Source organism: Anser anser (genome assembly GCF_964211835.1).
Source record: "Anser anser genome assembly, chromosome: 5".
Taxonomy (NCBI): Eukaryota; Metazoa; Chordata; class Aves; order Anseriformes; family Anatidae; genus Anser; species Anser anser.
The window spans coordinates 56852058-56873418 of NC_139725.1; the positions used below are offsets into that span (position 1 = coordinate 56852058).

At 38.0% G+C, this 21361-nt stretch overlaps 1 protein-coding gene across 1 annotated transcript in view; it reads left to right on the top strand.

Annotated features, from left to right (window-relative positions):
• ASPG (asparaginase) overlaps window positions 1–21361 on the top strand; it is a 45566-nt gene that overhangs the window by 22106 nt on the left and 2099 nt on the right. The window contains exons 7-15 of the mRNA XM_083838005.1: window positions 384–496; window positions 1987–2172; window positions 5107–5220; window positions 8166–8285; window positions 9383–9478; window positions 10319–10482; window positions 16820–16906; window positions 20840–20939; window positions 21262–21321. Coding sequence (XP_083694131.1) covers window positions 384–496; window positions 1987–2172; window positions 5107–5220; window positions 8166–8285; window positions 9383–9478; window positions 10319–10482; window positions 16820–16906; window positions 20840–20939; window positions 21262–21315 — 1034 coding nt within the window. The 3' untranslated portion in view covers window positions 21316–21321. The remainder of the gene's footprint in view (window positions 1–383; window positions 497–1986; window positions 2173–5106; window positions 5221–8165; window positions 8286–9382; window positions 9479–10318; window positions 10483–16819; window positions 16907–20839; window positions 20940–21261; window positions 21322–21361) is intronic.

Consider the following 21361-nt stretch of genomic DNA (forward strand, 5'->3'; position numbering starts at 1 on the left):
ATACTATTAAATTAAAACAAGTATTTTTGTTAAATATCTCTTTGAAGAGCACTAACTTAGAAATATTGATGAGTAATACTGTTTTATCTCAGAATGTATACTATTTTGGAATTAAAGCTAAAATATAACACAGTTGAGTCTGACCTGCATACAGCCTTGAAGTCATATTTTGTGGAACCTAGTAAATAACGTGAGTTAGATCAGCTGCTTAGGCGGCCGTCTTAAATGGGCCTTCATTTTCTCTTTAAAAAAGCACATCATCTTTCACAAGTCTCCTATATAAGAAACATTTTTAAAAATAATGCTGTTAGTATGAGGTGCTACAAATGTACTTAATATTATGTCTTTAATATTAAATTTAAAATACAATTTCTCTTTAACAGTAAACTGGGAAACAGTGTGGAGAGCCAATACCAAAAAGAAATTTCGAGTTCACACCAATATGAACAGGAACGTTGGGCTTCTGCGAATCTTCCCAGGAATCACTGCTGCTGCTGTAAGTGTCACCACTTAATTTTGGAAGTGAATAAAGTTATGCTCAAATACTTGATTAGTAAGCTGAAGTAGGGAAGCTACATTGTAGTAGTACCAGTGGCTGGGTTTTTGCAGGGAAGGGAAAGTATCTGTCTTCTTCTGATAAACATTTTCTGTAATATCAGAGCATTCTAAGACTACTTTAATACACCATAAACTATTGATAAAAGCTTTTAAAATATCTTTTATCTAAACTGTCTGGGCTTTGGAACTTAAAATTAATTTATTATAAGGTCTCATAAATAGCTCAAGTGTACTTTTCTACAGAGGTATAAGCTACGATGGCTGTAGAAATGCTTTCTTGCTACATATTAAGGCATATTATTAGATAACTTGCCAAAGAATACATAATATAATGGATGGAGGTGACCTACAGCTCAAGCTTCTTTTTCAAGGTTCATTTTATCTCACACTGATGCGTGATCCTCAGTCTGTGATTCTGTATTCATACAGAGTTGAAGATGCGAAGTGGGATTTTGCTGCTCTCAGCCTTTAAAAATAGTTTCACAGAACTATGGTTTTAGGTAGATTTGTCTTTAAATTTTTCTCTAATACCAGTTCCATTAAATTGACAGGTCTTTCATGGCTGTTGCCATCTTAAATTGAATCCAGTAGTTTAAGCAGCACTCCTCAATTATATTACTATTCTTTCTAGGTGAATGTGAACAGATGGGAAGGCAGAGGGGTGGTATATTTGCAATAAAACTCCAACTGCATAGTTAGTCTCGTGGGGGCTTACAGCGTATTGCATTTAGCATATATAATCAGCAATGAAACATCTAGGTTGTTTAAAATACATCTTCGTAGAAAGAGAAATTTGCAAGGCATTTTCTTACATTGAGGCACAATAGCTACTTTGTTAACAACTGTCCCAGAATGAATTATTACCTCCTTTTTTTTTTTAATACCTTCAGTTAAACAAATTGTTTTTTGAGTTAAAAAAACTCCATCTTTCATTAGAATGTTCTTTCCTGAAAGGTGAGACAGTATCTTAGGCAGACGTTTGTTTGCAAAACTCTTTGCTGAAGTAACAAATCTGGGCAGGGGTGGGTGTTCTAATCTGAATTAATAATTCTGTATTTATTTTGTAAGTGTAAATCTACCCTTTTGTTCGTCCATGGTGCAACCATATAGCCTGTTAATGGTGCTTAAACAATAGCATCCTTTCTCACGCTAAGGTCATGACTGTGGAAAATAGTTTATTTTAAAGTCTATCCCTCCAGGAATTTAAAGGAAACTAAAGAGTGAAATTCTCAATTTCTCAATAACTCTCAAAAGTTATTCTATAATCCATTACTGTAAATGGGATGTACAGAAGAGCATGAGAAGACTGTAAGGCATGAGATCCTTATAACGGGAATAGCTCATTTTTTAAAACTGTGCCATATGTGAAAATCTTAATGTGACATGAATGCATCCTTTGTCTCTGTTTCCTGTCTTGTTTTTAAACAGGTAAAAGCGTTTCTTCAGCCTCCAATTGAGGGCATTGTACTTGAAACGTATGGAACTGGCAATGCCCCAAATAACAGAGAAGACTTGCTAGAGGAACTCAAGAAAGCAACTGGACGAAAAGTAGTGATTCTAAACTGTACCCAGTGTTTACGAGGTTCTGTTACAACAGTCTATGCAACAGGGCAGGTGAGGGTTGTGCAATGATTTCAGACTCTACTGCTGTGTAAAAGAAACCTTTCACTGATACAACTTGATTGTATACGTCTAGTAATCCCGGTGTATAAAACCAGATTTGTTAAATTGAAGATACTGTTCATAAAATAACCATACCAGAAAAATCTTAGGCTGGAAGCATTTAAATACAAGTCTGCAAACATAATACTGTTACTCCTAGTCTGAATGGTTTAAATAGTCAGCTCAAATCCCAAATCACTGTCTGCTTGCTTCTGTGCTGTGGTGTAGCTCTCCAGGATATCATGCATCAGATTGTTAGAATCCCTCCTGAAGGCATTCACTGAGCTAGAATCTAGCTTATGGATCAGATGGTCAGAGTAGTATTTGATAGGCTAAGCAATTACAATGTAAGAATATCAGGAAAGCCCGCAACTCCAAGCAATGTTCCAAATATTGGTGTTTTATTTGACTAGAAGTACAACTGAATTCATAGAGATACTGGGAGAACAGTAAGTAAGGAAGCATCTGTCTTGCAGAATGGAAATCAGTTGTCTTTAACTCAGCCGGCTTAAAGCAGACTTTGTGTAAATGCTCATAATATTCAGGACATTTTGTAGTGAGTTTCTTAATTGCGTATTAAGACATGACATCACTAAGACTAATAAGAGCTCAAAGCCATATGAGAGTGTATGTTGCATGTGGTGTGAAGGAAGCTGGTCTAACTGGCCTTTGTAAAAAGACCAGCCATTAAACATCCAAGAAGCACTGCCAGAGGGTGACTCATCCCCCTCTTTTAGACACCTGTTTTTGTTGGGAGCAACCACCCATCTGGCAGAGCTTCTTAATTGACTGCTCTTGTTGTTGGTTGGTCTTGCCATCGATTGCAAGACAAATGTAGATCCTCTAAATTGGTGCTGAAACCTGCCTATTTTAACATTGGTTTTGACACAGCTTTAGATTATATTTGTTTCAAGATTATCCAGTCTGTTTTGAGCAGAAAGCAAAGGTGATTTTCATGATTTTGTTCACCTGTTCAGTATTCCAACTTGATGTATTGTGAAATGAGCAGTCATTTGAGTGTTGCTAAAATTTTGCCTAACTTAATGGGGGTGTTTTGAGAAGTATCTACTTTTGCAGAGATCTCATGCTCTGTAGCAAATAAAAATAGGAATACATGGATTATATAAAACAGTTCACACAGAAAGAAAACAGTTAAGTCAAGAAAAGACACCAAGCTTGTATTTGAAAACATGAAAACGAAGCCTAGCTTTTATGTGATCTTCTGCTTCAAATGAACTATTGAAGCGTATGGTAGGAAAAAACCAAACAACTCAGCTCTGCTTAAAAGATTCTCCAAGTGGACAACTCTAAAAATGGGTTTTTGCACTTTAATCTAGACTGTTGTTCTACTCAGGTCACTAGCATTTGTCTTAGTAAACCACTGTAATGCTGTGTTGAAATGTGTTCACTTCTGGCATCCATCTTTTATGTGGAGCGTGTATTATGTTGCTTCAGCATCCATTGATGGAGGCTGTCCTGTTTTCTTGGCATCTTTTGAGATGCCACTGACAGAGCCAAGCCCTGCAAAATTACTTCATTCTTGTTCTTTCATTGCCTTCTCCATTTCATAAGGAAATGCTCAATGGAGGAAGTTTGGATGAATGCTGGAAACTTGCTGAATGTTAACTATATATACATACATATATATATATATATATTCTTTAAATAAAGTCTTTCACAGGTCTTTGCATGTGGCTAGGCCATTTTTTACTCATTCATGCTAGTCCAGTGGGTGAGCTGAGTCCCTGGTTTCCCTTGAAGTATTTGTTTTAATTAACTGAATGTGTGGCCTCTGAGCCATCTGCATAGCAGAAACTTGTAATTGAGGGGACTTCAGGCATAGGAAGGAAGCTGGGAAATCCTTTCCTCCTTCTCTTTCCCAAGCCCACTGAAAAAGCCCTAAGTATTTCTCACCTTCTCTATATATGTTTTTTTTTGTGTGACTTTTAAAAATGTTGGTCTGGGGCTCTCAGAGGTGGTTAACATGCTGATTAAGTCTCTGTATTTTGCTAAAAATATTAGTTAAGTTACAACAAGTTTCAAAGCTGAAAATTATATACAAGGCATTTAAAAGTAAATCAGTGTAAAGAACCTACTGCAAGATGCTTAACTGTGAGGCATCACATAATAACTAAGATGATGGTCTGTAGTTTAAGGAAGTCTGAATGTTTGCCCAGGTACAATTTATCTGAAGATCTGAAATCTCCTTTGTCTTTGCTATACACTTACAAAGTTTGCTGACCATAGCAAAGATGCTTCTGCTTTTTACTACCAGAAAGATAGGTTTAAAATACTGGATCATCTTTCTTAGCTTTTCTCGTCAGAACTGGGTAAAGTGCGTATTTAAGTTTTATGTTCTCCATCATATACTACTAGTGCAGCCTGAAAGGATATGAAAATACTCCTGCTGTGAGCACGCAGTAGTGCTGGAGTTCATCCAAAGTTATGCCCCATAAAAGAATGGTAAATATGTCTGAGTGAGAACAGCCTACTTGGCAATGTTCAGAACGCCACCGGGTTAAAATGGAGTAACTGCAGCTTTTCAGTACAGGTAGTCTGACAGCTCTGCGGATAGCTGGATACAGACTGGTAACCTTTCCGTTTGAGCACAGCGAGTGACCATGGCAAGTGTTTGGTTGAATTTTTCCATGTTCTTGCATGAAGAGGAATTTAAAGTACAAGTCAGCTTTATTCATCTGGCTCTAGTATTTGTCCAGTATTTGATAGCTAAAATTACAGAAACCACAGGTGGGAGTACAAATAAGAGAGTGAAGCATGGCTGCATGCTGTATTCTGTGTTGCTATATATCATTCATGTATGTTTTTTGTACACATGAGTATTTTTGAATGCTATGCTAATTGGAGTCATTATTCCTTTTTATTCAGACTCTCGCTGATGTTGGAGTAATTCCTGGAGGTGATATGACACCAGAGGCTGCCTTAACTAAACTCTCATACACGCTTAGCAAGCATAAGCTTAGCTGGGAGGAGAAGAGGCAGGTAAATATGTCAGTGTGACCTTGAAAGCCTTTAACTTTCTCATCTGCTGTGCTAACTTCTGCTCAGCTGAATGCCTTGAGCTTCTTCCTTGCATTTAAAAGCAATTGGTTCCAGAGCCATAAAGTGAATGTCACATGTTGTTTTTTTTTTTCCTTATGGAAAACAGTGTTAGGCAAATAAACATACGTAGATTGGGAAAGAAAGGAATTCTCTGCATAAATCAGTTGAAGACCGTGACCAAGCCACAAAAATGCAGTAGTCAACCCTGGGCATTTCCGTCCTAAAAGCACGTATGTGGAAATTCATAAGAGAGGCAGAATCCTAACCCTACTGATGTCAGCAAAGATCTTGTCATTGATCTTAGTGTGGTAAAGATCCAGGACTCATTCACAGAAAGCTAATTCTGAAAATAAATGGTACCTGCAGCCTCCTCCTTTACAGCACTACTTGTGTCAGTGGGAGAGAGATATTTTATAAATGCATCAAAAATAGAGGATTATTTTAAGAACCAATTGTAACTGATTTTAAAATCTTAATCCCTTTAACAGTGTTCTTTCTGTTTAGTGGTGTTTAATAAAGGCATTTTCCCCCAAATTGATATAGTTCCTTTACACAAAGAGCATACAACTTTGAATTAGATAGAGGAACAGCAGTCTGCAGGAATGCATGTGTTTCTGTGTTTGTATGCAGTGAAATCATAACCCTGACACTTTGGGAGCTGACATCATGATGAGTCACTCTCTAGACTTAAGCACTGCATGCACATGTGTATCTTATGATGGTATTTTGTTTTTATTAAAATTGAGACAAATTTGATCTTAATTTCATGCTCAATAGCTTCCAACCAGTAGGAGCTCTGAGACAAACATGTTAGGATACCTGTGATCCTAAGTGGGGTGGCTGGAAGTACCACTTACTGTGGTTACAAACAGTTTCAGACTCTGAGCTTTCAGTTGTTTGCTAAAGCCCTTGCTCTGAAAAATGAGAGGAGGAGGGGCTATGTGTTTTTTTGTGAGGATGGCAAGAACATACTCTGTGCAAGAACATGCTTAAGAGGCGGCATAATGTTATGAGCTGTGGTATTGCTTGTGTTTGTGTATATACACTTTAGAAACTCGGGCTCTTTACTGGTGCCCCACTGGTACACTCACTGACCCTAAAATATACATATACTAGCCTCTTTTTTAACGCAGACTTTAATATTCTTGCACAGAGGATCATTTGACCTGGGACCGGAGAAACTTTCTGGCTGGCTTCCTGCCTAGTGTATGGGTTAAAACTAAATTTGAGATCCAGTTTGCCAAGGTGAGGTAGCTGAATTACTCAGATGAGGACTTGATGACATTACAATTTATGTACCACTGGCACAAGGTATACCTATATCTTCACATGCTGTCCTTTGTAATGTGCTACACAGTGTTGTGAGCTAGTGCTGGCAGCTCCTTTGTATGGCTTAAAAAACAAAATAACTTTTATAGTTTCTTTAAGTTAAGCAGGATTGATTTCCTCACTTGACTCACTCTACAGGCCCACCAACCATTGTGTTGGCACAACTAAGGGAGCAGCATGCTACATTGCTTGGGCAGGAATGAGTGGTAGAAACCAAGAGAAGAAGAAAGCCTGGAAATATGTTGTCTGTGGCAATATCTTCAGCTAAGCATATCACCAAACAATAGTCTCCCAAGAGACGGAAGCTCTCCTGAAGCTGGCGTGGTTATTTTAGGATTCTCTTTCAATACGGAGAAGCAAGGAATTTGCCCCCAGACACATGCAAATGGCTGCAGAGCTGGTAGGACTGAGTAAGGCACATAGGGTTTCTGCATTGGGCTCATTTAGCCCAGGTGCCAATTGCTAAGGTTACCTGTGCAAAGCGATGATCTCAACCTGTCAAACTCTAAAAGCAGTTGGTATCCTCTGAGCGAGTTACACGTATGTGATGGGACTCTTCCAGCAGACAGCTATAGTGTTGTCAGCGCTTGGGAGGTTTTTTTTTTTTGTAATAAAGGGCATGCCTAGACATAAGTAAACCTCGGGCATTCCTCCTTCCAACATCACATCTGTTTCTTGCAAACTTTCACAATCCTGCTTTTTAAAATTCTAATTGAAATAACTGTGCTTTATAGCTGCATCAGCAACCTGTAGTGAAAGAGTGCCAGTGTGTAAAATCCTCAAAACTGAGGAAACCAGTTGCTTTTTCTTAACGAATGGCTTCTCTCTCTGTTCTCCAGATTTCACAGAACCTGTCTTTTAGAGTATTTTCATTTCTTTATTACTGTGTTCAAGTAATTTCTACACATTAATTAGCTGTCCTATTTTTTTTTCTGGTTGTATTGGATGCACCCACCCTGCAAACTGTTACACACCTGCTTTAATATCAAATAATTAGTACTACAGTAAACCCTCTGCTTTTAAAACGGGTTCTATGGCCAAATTTTAACAAAATCAGAGCTAATGGAGCTATTTGAAAATCAGTTGAAACAGATGACTGTCCACAGGCAGCACTGGGTTCTTTGAGGCCTAAATATACAGTCTGTGTCGGGGTACTGAGTTTCGGGAATGCTGTCAATAGGCAGCATTTCAAAATATTCTGTTCTTCAGCCTTACTCTGATAATTACTCACTATCTTTCTGTTTTTAAGTAGGCTGCAGCTTACCCCAACAGGGAACTTCTGTCCGCATACTCTAGAAATTGAGTTTTGTTATGTGCTTATTTTGGTTTCATTGCTTTAGAAGAAAGTTTTATTTCCCCGTCCCTTTTTCTTCCCTTTGTCTTTTTAAACTTGCAGTCTTCATGGCACAGTAACTATTTCTTTAATCTTTTGTCTGCATTCAATTAGTTTCCATAATTCCTCCGAACAATTTTCTAACTTGATCCTAAGATTTTTTTATTAGACTGCTACCATATTTTTCCTCTGCTAACAAAGGATTTGATTGCTTGCTTTTCAGATGCTGAGTGAGAATCTAAGAGGAGAAATGACTGTTGTACCCACAGGAGCCAAGATCTCTCTGAGAGATAGCAAGTTTATTCAAGCGATTGCCAGATCTCTAAGTATCAGCTGCAAGGAGGTATATGCTTAAATATTCAAAACCAAACTCATGTAAATCTGTAAACTCAGTTAAATGAACCTAGCTTAAAGATGAGCAACAAAGCTGAAAGAAAAATGAAACATTAGACCTTTTTTATTATTACTTTTTTTTTTTAGTACTGAGCGTCCCAGCTAAGCAATTGGGGTAGAAAGAAAGGACACAATGACAAGCATAGCATTAAAATGTTTTTAATTAAAAACATATTAACTTTGTTGGTTTTTTTTTTCTTTGTAGATCCATCTTGAGTTTATTTTCTTGGCTGGCTGGCTGCAACAGCAAGCCTCAGACAGTTGCTGTAATTCAGGGTATCAATGATATGAAAAAGTGCTGTGTGTTTTTGTGGTCAAATGTATTGACAGTTTGTAGCAAGCCAAATAATAAGGGGTGAAACAGCTTAATTGTACATGCAGACATAGAAGGATGATACTAGTGAAGCATTACACAAGGATAATTTGTGCTTTTTAATATTAGTCTCTCCCAGATGGAAAATCAGAAGCTATAGTACTGGTTTTAAGATAAAAGCATTTGCCTTTCTCTTGACTCAGTGTCAGGGAAGATGAGATTTTAGTAGCTGTATGAATACTGAATTCATGGTTCTTTAGTATGAGAACTGTGAGGTTATTTAGTGGGTCTGCGGGGCTTGGCAGTAGAGGTTTGGAAGTGCAGGTTACACAAATATACATGGATTTGCATGAATAAAGTTGTTGCAGTCTTGAGGAGAATGGACAATAGGATCTTCTCCAACTCCTACCAGCCTTGTTTCTCATCCTGTACTGATGTACAACTCTGGCACTGCAGAGATGGTAATTAGTATGTGCACTTAACTGGTATTAATACCAGATAATTGTAGTGTTGCTAGGGAGGAAGATAAATCTTTGTGGATAGGAGACCTACAAAATGTAAAATAAGCATGAGACTTCTTTCCTTCCAAGAATTAATGCTACCAGTTTTAAATATCCAAATGACTAATTTGGAAACTTCACCTGGAAGTGCAAAGGCAGTGTTGTTATAACTTGGACATCAATTATATTAGAGGCAAGGCTGATTTTAAATGTTTACTTTTATTTGTTTCTCAGGAGTTAGAAGCTGTAAGAGATGCATTAATTCCACTTCTGGCTTGTGCTGCAGCGAAACTGGGTGACATAGATGCAATAAGAGCCATAGCAGAAATGGTAATGTAAAATTAACTGTACAAAACTTTATTTTTTAAATATAGCTGTAAATGATAGGAGGAAGCTGGGAAGCAACTATTTAAGTCAAGGTACTTTGACTAATAGAATTGGTTTCTAGGCATCTCAGTCTCTGCCTTTCAAAACTGGTATGTTCTTTCCCCTATCTGGTTCTCAGCTGTTTACATTTTCTTTTGAACTGTGAAAATATGGGTGGATTAATATGCAAGTTCTTATCTGCTAACTTTGGAACACTTTAAAATGGTTTATGCTGCTTTCTTTCATTTAACTTTCTTTATGCATATTCATAGTATCCAGCTTTTGGATGTAAATTTGTCATGATTAAAAAAAAGAATTTGAAAATTATGTTTAAGTGAAACATAGTGCGGTGCTAAATCAGGATTTTGGCTCTCCTGATAGCTGTAGCTTGGCTTATACCTGAAAAAAGAAATAGTTATTTCCCTGTATCATCTTCTACACCTCTTTGTTTTTTCTTTTCCTAGCTTTAACCCTACTCTTGAGGCTTTGATAATGGGCCTAGAAAAAGGATAAATGTATCTTGAAAATAACAATAAACTAAGACAAGTAAAATTAGCAGACTCTAGGCACAAAGCTGCTGTATGGAGTACTGCAGTAAAGAGCCTATCTGAAGGGGCTGTAATGGGATAATATGTTGGGGGGAGAACATACGGAAGGTGAAATATCTTTATTGGTGGTAAAATCAACACTGTAAGCTTGACAAGCTTAATATTTTGGTGGTACAACAACTTGTGGTTTGTTGTACCAACAATCAAATGTGCAGCCAGTATCTTTTTAGCATGTGAAAGATTTTTCCTTTTGTAGGGTGGAAACTTGAGCTGTGAAGACTACGATGGTCGAACTCCACTTCATATTGCAGCCTCTGAAGGTCATTTGCCATTAGTTGAGTATTTGTTGACATCTGGTGCAACTGTTTATGCTAGAGACAGATATGGATCTACCCCACTGATGAATGCAATCAAGTTCAGGTAACAAATTAATTTATATGCCGCTTCATGTAAAGTTTATAAACCTTATATCAGTTTTGATTTAAAGTCCATCCCTGTTTTTTGGTCTTGTTTTATCTCAGCAGTCATATGTAAATGACAGAAGTTAAAGTAACACAAAACAGCTTTGTTTCAAAGGATGTGACTAGCCTAAATTAAAACTATTTTTGAAATAACATGAAATGAAAGCAAAAAACTTTGTACGCATGCAAAAATTTAGCATAAGGTAACATTGCTGCCTTCCCGCCAAGTCTTTGTCCATAATTTCAGGACTCCACTGTTTGTTATGAGGCTTCCTTATAAAACAGAGCCAAACTGCATACTCATTTTGACTGTTAGAAGTGCGAGTGTAGGATCCAGGGCTGTCTGTTTCCCTTCTGTCCTCCCCTTTCCCATCACGGGGAAACCAGACTGTTTCAATTGGCAGAAAATATACCGGTAGGTTGACATGTTTTAATCTTTCCCTTCCACCTATGCTTGCCTGACTCTCTTGTTGGGTGACTACTTTTTTGATTTTTCTCTTCCGCCCACTCATAATTATATGGGATGGCTGTGTGGCTCTGCCTGTTTTGTGGATTTCCTCTTCCTGTTGTTCTGAATGTCAACAACTCTTGAATGGTAGTCGTGGACATGCAATTTACTGGTCCATGTTGTGTAGTCTTAAGGAATGGTCATGGCACAGAATATAAAAGTTATCAGTTAACAAAAGTTTAATTTTTGAACAGTTTATATAGCCTGGGGATTCGTAGAGCCATTGGTCTTCCAACATGTTAGAAGCTGCATGCTCTAGTCTCTCCTTGTTTCTTTGATCCACTTTCAGCTCCTTATCTCACGTTCAGTCTGTGTGATGGCAGGAGAGAAGGTTTTTCCATAAAGGCGCTTGGAAAGGTAGAATTATAATGGTCTTCATGGGTGTCTGTCCCCACATATTTCTTCAGCTTTCTAATGTTGACAAGTTCACCTGGTCTTTCAGGCTGGAGTTTGATACCTGGAGGTCTGACAAGCCTGTTTTTGCATTGGCTGCAGAAATATATATATATATATTTCCTGTCTCAAACACCAAATGTAGAAAATTCAACAGGTCCTATTAACTTGAGATTTGAAGTCCTGTCTGGCCAAACTGCTATTGCCATACCTACTGCATGGTCCCCTATGGCTTTACAGTTGTTGCTTTATCTTATGAGCACATAAGCCCTTCAATGGCAAACCCTGAAAGTCTTAAAGCAAAAACAAGCCCAACAGCAAATCAAACAAATAACCTCATAGCTGAATAGGGGTGGCTCTAGTCCAATGTGAGAAAATGCTAAAGCATTAGATACCATTAGATGTTCCTGCAAATCAAGCACCAACTCTTTTTTTTACCGCACCCAACTACTGCCTGAGGAATTTCACATGAGCTTGTTGTTTGGATTCCTTAGCATTGCCACTCCTATATTAGACTCCTACTATGACTCTTAAGCTCTTTAAAACTGCACGCACATTTTGATATGGGGAATTGTAAAAGGAAACTGCACCATAACCATTTTCAGTTTCTCTTTTTGTTTCCACTGTTGGAATGAGAGGAAGAGTTGACTTAGAACTCATCTCATAAATTTGAATTTATGATCTGCTATGTACTCACACTGCATTTTCACCCTGATAAGCACACAAAGGAGATTGGAAAAGATCAGACAGCTTTATATGTGTGTAATTAGATACCCACTAAAAGATTTAAGCTACAGAAATATTTAAATTTTGTTTATTAAACAGTTGCGTGCTGAAAGTGAAGAGATTATCCTGATGCAATGTGCTGTGTGGCAGAGAAGGAAGGGAGGAAAACTGACCTTAACAAGAAGTCAATGTTTTAAATTGTTTCATATTGTGACTTTCTCAATTTTACTGAATATTGCATCAGGTTAATCCCATTTTCTGAGAATTAATATTTGTTTAATTGGAATATAATTGCAGTACAGAATCTACTCATCTTAAACGTAGTTTCTTTCAGTTTTCCATGTGACATTGCTCAGTGGTTTGCCTTTTAACCTAGCATGCAAATTTGTATAACGATGACTGATTTCTGTTTTCCATTTAATAATTTGTAAAGATGATCAGGAGTTTTGTCTTCTTAAAAGCTTCTTAACATAGCACTGTCACTTATAGACTAGCAACTTGATCTATACCAATGGCAGTCTCTTAATATTTTTGACTCTAAGTGACTCTTTATTTCTTTAGATCGTAAAATGTGGAGTCCCTTACTAAATAGGAAATAAAGTACATTTCCGCTTTTTCATTTGTAACTATGCAATTTGCGTGTAGTCTCATTCACTTTATGCATGAAGTTAAACAGACCACTGTTAATTTAGGCCAGTTGCTTGACATATCAAAATTAGTAGCATTCCTTTAACTTCTTAGAGTACCCTCAAGGGATAATTCATTTTCAAAACAATAGAATAATATTTTTTTAATAACAGAAACTCTTCTAAGCAGGTAAATGTCTTGAATAAAAATTGTGTATATTTTATGTAGTAAAAGCACTTCCATTTACTTACAGTACAGTGGTAAAAGGTTGAAAAAGGGGAGTTGCTGGTGTACTGCTGTGAGAACATCAGATTAGAGGTAGTAAAATTACCTCCCACATAAATAAGAATTTAAATACTTGATATTTTGCAAGGTTACATTTACATTACTTCAGGAAATATAAGGCAGAGTGAAAATCTAAACATTAATGATTCCAGAAGTACGCTGAAGTTTGTCCTTACGTTATTTGGGCATACAGTTCCTACTGATACCATGCAGAAAAGTGAACAAGTGAAACTAAGCTCATCCTGCCGTAACCCTTGCAGTTGCTAGGGAAGCAAGCGTTAAAAAGAATGAAGCCCATCAAGTTTGGATATACATTACACCTGCATTTCTTTAAAGAGAGTTGGTGGAAGGTGTACACCCTAAGGCCCCAATCCTACAGACTCTTACATGTGTGCTCATTTCACATGTGTGATTCATCCCTTTTGAAGTTGATTCACTTTTCTAAGTGTCTGCCAAGTCAAGGCCTAAGATGATATGTACTGTACAGCACCATGGTCGCTGTAAATCCAGAGCACTTGTGAAATGGTAGAAGTTCTGATGTCTTTGTCTGGAACTCAAGTTTGAGCCATAGGAATGGATATTTGAAGACCGCACTAGAATGTTTATTTTGTTCTTGAGCCATTAAAATATTAGTTTACATTTTTCTTTTATTTAATCTCCAATGTTATCAGTAATACAGTCACAAGAGGTGAAGACACTAGAAACACTTTTTTTCTGACCTTCATAGAACAAATAAATGTCAGTAGTAGTATCAAAAGACTGACTTTTAAGTAACATATGCAAAATAGCATTGTTTCTGTAGGCTATGTCTGACCAGGAGCCATGGTTAGGTAACCGAAGGAGCTAAGAAAAGGAAGAGTCAGGAATAGCTTGCAGGTGACATGTGTCCTCGTGGCTTTGCTTATCAGATGGGGCTAGACTGGACAAGCAGCTGTGCACCCCAGGTTAACGTGGTGACATGGGCCTTTCCTCTGACCGTGAGCTTTGATTATTCAGCAGTTGCTCTGCTGTTGGTTATGTGTCGTCATGTTAGAAAGGGAATTGCATTTGAACTGTTCCCAAGAAGTTTATGTCTCATGACATCAGCTGAACTACAGATCAGCTAAACTGGTCCGTCTGAGGCTTTGGTAAAGCCATAGTGGAGCAGCACCTGAAGAAACAACATCTGAAGACAAATCTCTCATGTGCATAAGACGTATGAGAAAATTCACAGCCAGCCTCTCAAAATATGAATAATGCTCTTGTGGGTAGGAGTGAGACAGAAGAAGTGTTACTCTGGATAGGGCTTAAATTTTTTGTGAATGATTCTGTTTGGATACCGTTTAGATACCATTTGGATGAAAGTAGGAACAAGCTCTTGCACAGCTTACCTCCTGCATAGTTTTCACACTGAGTGATGGGAGTGTGAGAGGTGGTCGGCTTGCTTTCTTGGACAGATCTGCTCTTCCTAGTCACAGTACTAAATTTAACACTTTTAAATTCCCATTACTATTTGTCTCTATTAATTCTTTCCCTTAAACAAGATCTCCTTTACCCTCCCCTTAACCAGCAGTGATATACAACACTTCCTCTTCTTCCCACCATACCAAGAAGCACGATTTTAAATGATTCCCAGTCCTCGAGACATTATACTTCTATTTATAAATGTTGTGTTATAAGCATTTATTGTAAACAGGTAGTTTCAGTCCTTAAAGATTTATTTTACTTTAAACCACTCTTTTTCACCCCCTCATTTAAATTTGCTTCTTTAAACGTGGGGAAAATGCCCCCAGATCTGCCTGTATCATAAACTTACAGAGTGCCACTCAGAGCAGTAGAGGCTCTGGAGCACAGGGGGGACATGAAGTGCATTCTGGAGGTTGTCTTGCTGCCAGTGAGGAGTAAATGGTTACAATAATGGAAAAGTATTTCCTGACTCTTTGCTGGACTTGAGGGAAGATACCTCTAAACATTACATGTCTTTCTATGGGACAGGACTAAAAGACTTTTATTTTAAGAAGCACTAGTTTCATGCTGAGATTTTAAGAATAAGGTGGGAAATGAGGAATAATCTGTGGCAGTCGTTGGAGAGTAAGCAGACGCTATCCATGCGCAGTTCTGAACTAAGTAAGAGCTTGAGTGAACAAACATGTTCGACTTTAATATATTTTAGTCGGATTCATTTTCAGCTAATTATTGTTCTAAAAAATTCATGTATGTAGAATTCATTCTCCACTGCAGACTGAAAAATAGGATGCAGTGCCATTATTTGCTTTCTCAAGGAGATACTTGTGGATGACTAGACATGTTGCAAGGGACCCTCCTGAGAAAATATTTTAGATAACTGAACAAACTTGCAGTGTGTGCTGTTCCAGCAATGCTTTGGCATGAAACAAAGATACATTTATTTATTTATTGCTGTCAATTGAAATGAAGTACATTTAAAAAAATATTTTAAAAAATATGTCTGGTAGAGTAGATAACCTATGTTTGGAAAAGCAAAATGATTATTACAGCATCTGTACAGTTCTGGGTTTTTAATTTGTAAAGTAAGATCTTACGTTAGATATACAAGTTTACGTAGGCTTAATCTGGATAACTTTAAAGTAACTTCTAATTCAAGATGGAGTTTCCTAAAGAGAAGCAATGGGATTGGATAAGTAGTTTAGTTCAGTTCTAAAATGAAAAGAAAATGCAAGTGATGAAGCTGAACATGTAGGTGATATTATTTTTTTATTTTTTATTTTTTGAATTAATACAGATGAGTTTTTAGGTGGTTCCTTGTGAAGCTCCGATTATTTCCTACTATGCTGTTATGCCTGATTCTTCATTTTGAAGTGTTGGTAACTTAATTAATGGTAACTTAATTGAAAGAGGAAATGTGAAACTATTCCTGATCTACTGATGTCATCATGCTCTTTCTGGAGAAAAAAAATACACTTTTGAATTTGTGAACTAGATTATTTGTTTAGCAGAGGAGCAGACTGTTAAATCCTTTTAGAACCTAGTTCTAAACCTTTCACTAGGTCCCTTGTGAAAAATGTATTTTGAAAATAGCTTTTTTATCTATCATGTTATTTTCTATCCAAAGCATGTAAGAAATAGAAGTTGGCTGGTAGTGCTTAATTATCTGTTTGTCCCTTTATCTCAAAGGAAAGGAAAGAAGGCAGACATCCTAAAGACTACAGGTCAAAACAACTAACAAAGTTAGTGGGAGAAGGGGGCTAGGGAAAAATGTGCTTCTTTGGGAGGTTTGTAAGAATACATTCCACAATTCTGAAGCCATAAAAACACAATTAGCTTCCACAGTAACCTAAAGATTCATTGCTTGCCTGCAAGACTTACAGGTCATTTAAAACACTAATATATATGGGTATTGTATTTTGTAAAATACAGGAATGGTGTTACTGAATAAATAATTTCACTGTTTGGGTTTCAATCACCACTATTTCAAGTGTTAGATTAAGCTGGTGTTAAGAGTTAAATAATAATAATAATAATAATAATAATTTTGAAGAGATGGGGGTCCATCCCTTTCCATTTTAGAGCTGAACTTAGCCCTTCCATGAACTCAGTATGCGAGTGGTTTTTGCGAGTGACAGCAAATCTGCTTACTACATCTATCACCTTGGAGAAGTCTCATTGTTTCTGTGGTGGTGGCAAATACCGTATGAGAACTTTCACTGGCTGTTTGTGTACATGAGTAATATTGGATTTAAGGGGGAAAAAATCATCCATGTCAAGATAGTTCTCTTTGTTTTCTATTTCTTTCATAAAGGCACATACAAGTGATCAGTTTATTACGAGAAACGGGAGCGCACCTTTCAAAACATGACTTGGAGAACACTGGAGCAAAACTCTGCAGGTAAATGTGATACGTGGTAAGGTGGGGCCCTAAAATTGAGCTGAAGGGGAATGATTTTTCAGAAGAGACTCTCAGAATGGAGAACAGTGTGGAAATAACTTCCAAGGAATAGTTGGGTCCCTGGCACATGACATGCGAGTCTTTCTGTGCTAGACTATGAGGAAATGAGTGAAATGATAAAATTAAGTATCAGCTCTGTGCCACAGCACCAATAAATCAAGAGGGCTCCAAAGTAAGTTGCATGTGGGAAGTTAAGTGAGCTAGAAGAAAACACGCTCTGTTTTTTCCAATCACTTTCACTGAGGAAGGGTAAAGAGGAAATAGGACAAGGTCTGTTTTTATTTGAGAATAAAGCTGCACATAGTGCATAATTTTTATTTTATGAAAATCCTCTTTTCACTTATATGGGAACATTTTCTACTCTAGCACCTTTCTCAAAAATATGTAAATCAAATACACAAATAGGCTTAACCCCAAAACTGTTGAAAAAGTGCTCACCATCTCTATAGTTAATTGTAAGAGGATATTATCCTCTATTAAGGTGTTTTTCCATACAGTTGCTTTTAATAGATAAGATGTTTTAATGATAAGGAAAATAGATTCCTGTTTTTGTGTTTTTACTTAATGGTCCTGAATTACAGGATACTCTGAAAATTGTGAGAAATTTTTAGTAATATCCTAAAATTACTGGTTGTTTTTACTTCATTTCTCCTCTTCCTCTCAAATACAAACAACAACAAAAAATCCCCAAATCCCCAGCCTCTATTTCAGGAGTTGTCAGGAAACCATGACAACATTACGGGGGCTAGCCAGTGCTACAGATTGTTCTCAAAACTGTAAGGTCTAGGTAAAGCTGGTGTGCATTCTGTATAGGAACTGGACACTGTCCCTTCAGTAATTCTGAAATAGAGCGATACTAGCTGGAGTGTTTCAGATGCCATAATATGCTCAGAGGAGACTGGATAATACCATTCAGTTAAAATATGTGCTTCCCAGGGCACTGCAGGTAATGGGACAAAACTAAACCTTTAGTTTGCATTGTTTCCATCTGTCAAGAAGATGAGAGGAGTGGCTTAGAGAATTACATTCCTCTGCAAATAAATTGGCCCCTTACTTAGCCGTCATGCCCTGTGCAGAACCTGTTTGGCTGGCTGACAGAGTGGGGTGTCCGAAAAGAGAACACGGGGGCTTTAAACAAAAGGTGGTTCTGGTGCAGTTTGTTACAGCATTTGAGGGACTATCGTATACGCTGCATCTGTGTTGCATGATTTCTTGTTGTTCAAAGCTAATATTTTGATAATAAACATTTGAGGTTTTGGAATATTTCAAACTTGTGTTAATGATAATAATTTTAATATAAAAACAACGTGCATCTTCCAAACAGAGGGGTGGGGTACATGCGTGTACAGAGGCTTTAATGAAGACTTGGCATGGCATTGTGTATTCGGGGTGAGAGGGGAACAGTCTCCCACATAGGTGCAGAGCAGGAGCCAGGGCAGTGGCACTTTCCTGGCCACCTCAGGAGCAGGAGAAGCTGCTGCTTCAAATATATGTATGTTTGGCTATACAAAGTACACTTACAGAGTGTGAAGGAAACACAGATGCATTGGGCTTCGCTATGGAGATCTGGAGTTGGAGAAAATGTTTCATGGTGTTATTGAGTATAAACAACTTAGTGAATACTACGTATCTTCTATTTACAATCTAAATTTTCTAGCAAGCTACATCATTATTTGTTCTCTGGGCTGCAGTCCCCAGAGAATACATTTTTAACTTTATCGGTGAATGGCTGCTGCAAAATTGAAGATAATTCTGCATATTTGGGTTGCTCTAATGGCACAGAAAGAGACCACTTCATGTTTTTGACCACTGGCAATGTGAGTTAAATTGCTCTTTCTGAACAGGTGCTACTAGGCATTTAATTTTCAAGTGCAGTAGTCCTAGTTTGTTGCTTACAGTGATGCTAGCTGAATTGCCCTGGGTATGTAGGTTAGTAATGTTTCTAAGTGTTCCTGTCTTTGTCCAGAATGGTTTCTACTTTGCACATGGCTGAAGAGTGAGATTCTGTTTGGCAAATACAGTGTTTTCCTGTCCAGTGCTTGAGATATTTGTAACTCACTTGCTCGGCTTTTTGTTTGTTTGTTCCGTAATTCTGGGACGTTTCACTGTCAACATCAAGAGACTTTTCTCTGTGTTCAGAAGTGGCTGCTAAGCAATTTCTTCCCTGATTTACTAATGCTTATACTTCTTTACTAACGCTTACTTTTTCCTGCAGTTTCCTTGAGGGCTTCCCACTGAGCTTCCTCTTAGGCTGCCTTTGCTTCTTCTGTTTCCTTTTGGCTTCTGAGGGGCCTTTTTTGTAATGGCATTTTTCATTAATGATTTATTGACCTTTCTTCATGCTATCAGACTGATCCACCATTAAACCCCACTAAAAGCCCACTGCCACATCCCTGTTCTCCGCAGCCCCAGCTGTGGGTCTGTGGCCCAGCCTTAGGACTGGCAGGGTTGCACGGAAGAATACGAAGACCATTTGCTTTCCCTTTTCCTGCCCAACCTCTGGGACTGCTGTGAGCAAAAGCCTCTCTCTGACTTTCTCCTCAGGCTGCTGCAATTAGAGGCTTCCACTCCCCTGAAAAAATTTTTTCAGGTACTTAAGAGATTTAATCAACAGCAGAAGTGATTTCAGTCTAGCAGAGAAATGAGTGTTGCAGACTTGCTTTCAGGCTTTCTTCCATAGGCGTACCTGACTGACTGCCCCTTGCATCTTCCTTCCTCCGCTGCTCTCCATCAGGTCTGCCTCGCTCGTCTGTCATACGCAGAGCCTGTCACCATCCTCTGGCCTTGCTGCCAGAAACATGCTGTTCCTCCACGGCGAGCAGTGTTTAAGGCAGCAAATGGTGAACTTCGTACGTCTGGGGGTGCTTTCCTTTTCATAATGAGATGCAGGCTCACTTGATGATTATCAGGGTAGTTCTGCTCAAACAATCGACTTATACGCAGCAAGGAGTTGCACGCAGTTCTGAAGCCTGACGCGCTCGTATGTTGAGAAAACTGAACGTAGCCCTTGCAGTCATGCTGTCAGTTCAGCTAGACTCTAGCTCTACAGGTTTGGTACGGAGAGGCATGCTTTTGTGTATGTGCAGGCTCTTAGCCCTTCTTTTGCCAAAAAAAAGAAAAAAAGTTTAAAACGAACATTAAGCATTATAGGTGAGACTAGTAGCAGATGTGTAAAGAAACATTCTCGGGTACATTCAGAAGACTTTAATTCACTAATTTGTATATTGTTTTTAATCTCTTCTATCATGTGTTATACATGGCAAAATAGAGATTCTCTTTAACCACCTTTTTTTTTTTTTTTTGCTTGCTGCCCTTTAAATCATACAAATCACCTTTACTCAAAAAGCATAGCTGTGCTACTGTCCAAGTGATACCACGTAAATGTGCCGTCATAACTTCTGATAGTGAATATAGCTGTGCGTACTTGTGAAGAAGGGGTCTTAGTGGTTTTAAATAAGGCACACCAATTGCTAGCACATCAGCCTGTGCTCTCGCTTCTTCAGCTGCATCTTGATGTAGCCATTGCCCTCCCCCCAACTCATTTCATGAGATAAATATTGTGTTGTGAAATATGAAACTGCATGACTTTTTTTCCCCTTTGGTCATAGTCACACCCACTATGTGAAACTGGCCTGTTGTAAGTACTTATAGCACAGCCCTATTAATTTAAGGAACTGATTCATCAAGCTGTGTTGCTTGCTCAGCTATTCAAAGCTGTTGTAATAGTGTTCCTTTACTCACCTCTCTATCCTGGCAGCCATGTTGAGACTGTTCTAGTTCAGCATTTGCTCCCTGAGCTTTCTGACAAGACACAGGTGTACCATGAAATGGACTAAAAAACTTAGAACCAATTTAATCGCTCTTTTTTTCCAGTCTTGCAGCTAAAGGTGATGTGGATGGGCTGAATGCCTGGTACCTAGCTGGTGCAGATCTGAGGCAAACTGGCTATGATGGCAAAAATCCCCGACAAGTAGTAAGTGTACATATGGCTGTACTCCATATGGTGCTCCAGCTTTGTGGGTAGTAATGCATGCTGTCAGATAATATTAGTTTGGGAAAAGTAAATGCTGCTTTGGAGACTGTAAACCGGATTAGAGCATGTTGCGAACTCAAGTCTGGTGCTGTTCTGAAGTAATAAATCATTGGAGCCAGAACTTTCTCATCTATGTCAGAGGAATTAAAATTTAAATTGGATTTTAATTATATTGTGGTAACATATTCTTACTTCCCACAAGTAAGTATTTGCATGTCCTGGTGCACAGGATGGCGGGATTTATTCATGTTTCTACTCACAGGCAGAGGCTACAGGGCGTAATGAGGTTCTTAAGTTCTTCAGACAGCTTCCGTAAAAGAAGGTAAGATCTAGATTTCAGATGCCAGGTTTCTGAAATGTAT